Here is a 5,634-nt window from a genome sequence, read left to right as displayed (position 1 = left end):
GGCCGGGCCCTGCCGTGCTCCCGGTGACTGCCCCGCTCTCCTCCCGCAGGGGCAGCCACGTGACGGATGTAAGTACCGCGCATCCTGCTCCCACCCAGCCAGGACGAGCCAGCGAACAGGGGCCTCAGGCTCCCGGCTGCCTCATCGACCCTCGGCCTGCACCCCTCAGTGCTGCCAGAAGAAAGCCTTAGCCTGGGCTGGCAGCTGGAGTGGGGAGGGGTTGAGATTGAGAGGGCGCTGAGGAAGGTGCAGGCCTGGGTTTGGGCTGGCCCAGTGCCAGCGAGCTGCAGTGATTAGCACCTCACACACACACAAAAAAAAGGATTGCTGTTGTTGCTAGAGAATGCTTGAAAAACTCCTTTCTGAGGCCCTGTGCAGACCCCTGGAGAGCGGAACTCTGAGTCCTCTGAGTCTGCCTCTCTTGGGAACTTTGGATGATGCACCCTCAATAGGAGAGGGCTGTCTGGGGTAAGCGATTCTTCCGTGTGTGCGGTGGCTGGGAACTGGCATGGAGACTGCACAGTTGCTGGAGCAGAAGAACGACGTGATGCTGGCTGCGCTTCCACTCCTGGATAGAGAGAGGGTGGAGGAGCTGCTGACTCTGCACTGGCTGTGGCAGCAAATCTCTGTGGTGCTGTTAAGCTTGGGTTAAGCTGAAGCAAACATCAAGTCCTGTTTATGCTTTTATCTTGCTTGTGATTTAAATTGCCTTTTTTTTTCTGTGAATGTCAGCTTGCTCTTTCTGTCTGTTCTTGCCCAGATATCGATATGCCGTGATTTGCCCAACATCGAGGTGATCACATTCAGGTGAATGTCCGAGTGACGGCTTTGGAGAGGGCAGGGGAAATTGCTTTTCTCAGGGGGCTGTGGCTTGGCCCTTGGTTTGATTTCTTACCACCTTTCTGTGTGTGTCTCAGCTGCCCGGCTCTTCGCCTGATTTCTCAAGCAGCAGAGGTGCAGAAGTTGTTCTTCTGCTAGCTCCTCTGCACCTTTCCCTTTGCTACTTGAGAAAATAATCCTGGTTTCAAGAGGTGTTAAAACCTCTTAGGATCGTTGCTCCATAGGTCCTATCCTGTATTTAGATGGGATCTTCTAGGTGTCTGTGTGGGGCTGGTTTGAAGAATGCTTGTTGAGATGCTGCTTGGATCTCACAAAGCTTTTCTTATCTGCAAGCCTCTCTCCAACACACCCACCTTTCACCTGCCCCGGAGATCCCACAAAGTCAATGGTGTCTGCAAATTTGAGCTTTGTAGCTTGGAAATCTTAAAGGGGTTCTTACTCAGTGGGTCTGAGGAACTGCTACAGAAAAGGTGCAAGGCTGGTGGGTGTTTGGAGAAAGCAGAGGCAGTTTGTCTTCCTCAGCAGAGAGGAGAGCCTGCTTTTTAAATGCTTTCCTCTGTTTAAAAAGGTGAAATGCTGCATTTTTGTTCTGCGCAAAGCCATAGGCCCCTGTATGCCCCTTGCTGTGCTGTGCCAGAGTGAAGCTCCTAGGTGAACTGTTGCAGGAAAGGGGGCTGGAGAGCCACTGTGCTACAGGGTCTGTACTCCCACCTGAACAGTGCAGTGAGGGAGGGGTGGGCTCACTGGTCTCTGCTCCCATCATCTCTCTTCAGTGTGAATGGCATCTCGGACCTCGAGCCGCTGAATCAGTGCCAGAATCTGAGTGAACTCTATCTGAGGAAGAACAACATTGCAAGCCTAAATGAGCTTTTCTACCTCAAAAACCTACCCCGGCTGAGGGTCCTGTGGCTGTCAGAAAATCCCTGCTGTGGGTCGGACCCCCACCACTACCGAATGACGGTGCTGCGTAACCTACCCAGCCTGCAGAAGCTCGATAACCAAGGTGGGTGTTTGTAGGTAAACAAGTAGCCCTAAACCATGGGCAGGGTGGTCTAAAAACCAGTGGTTTCTCTTACACGATAGCCATACCCAGCCAGGCAGGATCTGTCTGAGGCTGAGCGTCCCCTCTGCAATCCACTGCTCCTAAGCTGTTTTCTCCCTTCCCTGCAGTGCCAGAACTGAGAACCGCTGGGGAAGCCTCATAGCTGAGACAGTGCCACTAGTTAGTGGGTTTTTAGAGCTCTCTCCTTTGCTGTGGCAAAACAAAGATTCTGTAACTGGATCTGCTGTTGTAAACAAATGAGAAGCTTTTCCATCTGGTTACAGTATTTTGGTGGCTTTTGGAGCCTTCTCCAGGGATAAGAACTGACAAAGCATGTTTGCAGCCCTCTCCTATATTTTTCCTACTTTGAGAGACTGGTGACAGCTGCAGGTGTTTTCTTGTGCGGGTTTTATTGCAGGAGGAGGGTGAAAGCAAAAGGCCCAGTAAAAAGGACAATTTTTGGACCAAACCCCTGCAGCATACCTCTGCAGCAGCATTACCTGCCTCGTTCCAGGAGGCTTTTGTTTTGGCTTTTGTAGCTGTGACAGAGGAAGAACTGTCCCAGGCCCTGGTTGATGGTGAGGAGATCACGGCCCCACCAGCAAGAAGGAATGTGGAGAATGGCTGCCCTGAGTCCACTGAATCCAGTGCTGCTGAGTCCACAACAGAGACTGAGAGTGAGCTGCTGAACTTCAGTCTGGAGGAGACAAAGTGAGGGCCTGCTTGTGAGCCATTGGGATTTCTGGGCTGAACTCGCATGTAGCATGAAAGGACCCTGTCAGCCAACCCTAGTTCCATGGGCCAGGCCCGCAGCTGGTGCACATTCCCATTTAGTTACCGTGGTGGAGCCGTGCTGGTTTAATAGCACTTGTGGGTCTGGTTCTGTATCTGCAAAACAGGCTCTTCTGCAGGTGGTTATTTCCTCTCAAGTGTGTCAGCTGCATGTGTAGATAGAGCTGGTTCTTCTCTGAAGTGTGAGCTCCAGTCTGTTCCTGCTTAGCTCTGCTTCTGTGACTTGCTTTGGTGCATGTCAGTGCTGTGCCACGTGTTGTTCTGGTACGGTGTTACGCAGTCTGCAGTCCCAGCTAGCACCAGCCATGGGAATCTGTCATCCCAGGTTGGGCTGCAGGCAGATGTGTGGCAGCATGCTTGTCTACATTTGGTAATTGTGACGCTTTTCTTGTGGGAGTTTTTCTTGGGGTGTTGTGGTCTGTAGGCAGTGGTGCTGTGTGAACAGATGTGCTTTGAGTCCTTCAGCTAGATCCTTCTTGCATGGTAGCCTGTGATTAGAAAGGATTGGCCTGGCAGAGTAAAGTTCTCCCAGCTGGTCCTAACATTTGCTCTTCCACCACTTCTTTAGCAAAATTCGAGAGGAGCTTGGTATGAAGCCTGTTCCCAGGGATAAGTTTTCATCCTTTTCACCTCGAGAGACAGACTGCAACCGAAAGAAGAGAGTGAGTATCTCTAAAGATCAAATTGCATCATGCAACATAAAGAAAGCCTGATGGGGTTTGTCCTCTTGATCTGTCTGCACACAAGCTCCCGAGTGTCCCTTCACTGGGGTTGTGCTAAGAACACTTGGCAGGTGGGCAGTGGCTGAAACGCAGACAGCAGACTGTTTGCCTGGTGGAAAGGAGACTGCTGAATCAAAAGCGTAGCTTGTTCCTTGGCTCCTCTATGGATGAGCCTCATCGATCTTGGCCGTTCAGCTGGGAATATGCTCTCTGCTGGGCTCAGTGCCATCACAGCAGTCGGCATGGGAAGGCCAGGGTCAGATCTAGACCATGTTCTGCCTTGGTCTGGTAGGAGCTGCCTGTGATCTCTTTCTGTTCCTGTTTTAAACATACTTGAGTGCATTGCTTTGTGGTAGCATGAGCACTACCTGGCCTTCAGGAAAAGAAAAGATTGAAGAAGGGGAAAAGGCCACAGATTGCAGCTGGAGAGTTTCAGGTTTGGTATGAGGAAAAAGATTTTCCCTAGAAGGAACAGTTATGTAGAGAGGCTGTGGAGTTTCTCTCTGGAGTTTTTCAAGATGTCTGGTGTTGGCAGTAGTCCTGCATCAGTGGGAAGCTGGGCTGGGGACCTACAAGGGTTCCGTTCAGCTTGTGGTTTTGGATTCTACCAGCTCTTCTTTCTCAGATCAGAGGGTTCCTGTCCTTTGCCATCCTGCATCCAGTCCCACTGTAGAGAGAGGGTAGCTGCTCCTGGACGTGCCTTTCCTTATGGAAGCCGGTTGGAAGGGTGGCCAGGAGCCAGGGGCATCTGGCCAGTCTGTGTGGGACTGGGCGGACAGGTTTGTCCTGCATTCCAGTTAGCCTCTTTGCATGCAGTCTCTGCCCATGATTGCCTCGAGGTCTTTGTTGTTCTGTCCCTGTAGCTGCAGGTGGCTGTTGCATACCCCTGCCTGTGGTGCTGGTGGTGGTGGATTTCCTAGAAAGAGCAGCTCTTTGAAAATCAAATGTCCTTTTCTGAGCTGGCATTAACGTGCTTATAATAAAGCAGTGTCTGTCTCGTCCTCACAGAACAATGTCCTGAATGCCATCCTGCTTCTCATGAAGGAACTGGATGCAGAGGGTCTGGAGATCATCCAGCAGACAGTGGGGAGGAGGCTACAGGCCTTGCAGAAGAAGGAGCTGCAGGAGGAGTGACGGTGCCCATTACAAACCTCCCTGGAGCACTAGCCAGCCCCAGACCAGCCGTGCCGTTCAGCCCACGCATGCCTGCTGCAGCCAAAGCCTCTGGGTTTCCTGCCGTGAATTCCCCTGCAGAGGAGCTGGGATGGGAAGTTGCTGGCTGCCCCTGTAGACAGTGTAGGCACTGCCCTTGGCTGTGCACATCGTGCTGGGGCTGGTGGCAGCTGACCTGGCTCTCAGGAGCTTTCGTGCTTGCATAGCAGGCTCTGTTAACATTTGTTTCTGTGTCGATGGGGCTGTTTGATGGCAGCTGCAGGCGAATCGGCAGAGCAGAAGTGAGCAGGGCTGCACTGAGAGGTGCTGCTGTGTGATCGAAGAGGGATGGCAAAGCCTGCTGACAGCTAGAAAGGTCACTGCTTGTCGGTGGCTCTGTTTGACTAACAGCCAGCCTCTGTTGTGTGTGGCAGATTCTGAAAGCAGTTTCTACCACAGAGGTTTGTTTTTGTGAAGTCTGTCAGGGAGGCACTGCCTGTGAACTGATCATCGCAAACTGTCTGGTGCAGATGGAGAAGGTCAGTGTCAAACTGTTATTTATGTTCAACTCCTAACTTCTCTGCTCCTCGTTATTATGTGCAGCATCTGACTTGGCAGTCAGGTGGTCTAAATAAAAGCTCGGTGCAGCCTAGGTAAGACAGAAATTACTCTCTCCCAGCTCCTGAATGCTCTGCTCGTGTACTCTCAACCCCACATCCCCTGCAGGCATTAGCTTAAGGAAACTGAAGTCAGAGTACAAAGCCGCTGCGTATTTTGCAGTTAGGAGAAAACAAGCCAAGCATTACAGTCTGGTTTGCACAGGCATCAGGGGTGGCGTTTCTCTTTAACTGAAAAAGCTGCATTTGCTAAGATTTTATAGAGCTGTTAAATACAAACTAAACCATCATGACATACCAAATAAAACCAATTATCCCTTTAGGTTGTGTAAGTTGTGGCTGGGCTTCAGCAAACATAGTGAGAACAACTGCCTGGCGGCATTGCACCATTACATCTGCTTCACGGCTTGCATTGTCAGACCTGTGGAGCAGGAGGAGGGCTGTGGGCCCCCGCGCCTTCCCGCTTCAC

General features: G+C 51.5%; 1 protein-coding gene across 1 annotated transcript; it reads left to right on the top strand.

Annotated features, from left to right (window-relative positions):
* Nucleotides 1-49: 49 nt before the first annotated feature.
* On the top strand, nucleotides 50-4,604 carry LOC104495514 (chromosome unknown open reading frame, human C21orf2; the record flags this gene model as incomplete). Its single annotated transcript, XM_010138493.1, has 6 exons — nucleotides 50-68; nucleotides 761-807; nucleotides 1,614-1,843; nucleotides 2,422-2,593; nucleotides 3,243-3,336; nucleotides 4,405-4,604. Coding segments are annotated over 6 exons (688 nt in total), but the record flags the coding sequence as incomplete, so codon positions are not given.
* Nucleotides 4,605-5,634: the final 1,030 nt, after the last annotated feature.

This window comes from Buceros rhinoceros, unplaced genomic scaffold (assembly GCF_000710305.1).
Source record: "Buceros rhinoceros silvestris isolate BGI_N320 unplaced genomic scaffold, ASM71030v1 scaffold26500, whole genome shotgun sequence".
Lineage (NCBI taxonomy): Eukaryota > Metazoa > Chordata > Aves > Bucerotiformes > Bucerotidae > Buceros > Buceros rhinoceros.
Note: the sequence above shows the minus strand (reverse complement) of the source record. Positions and strands in the feature narration are given on the sequence as shown.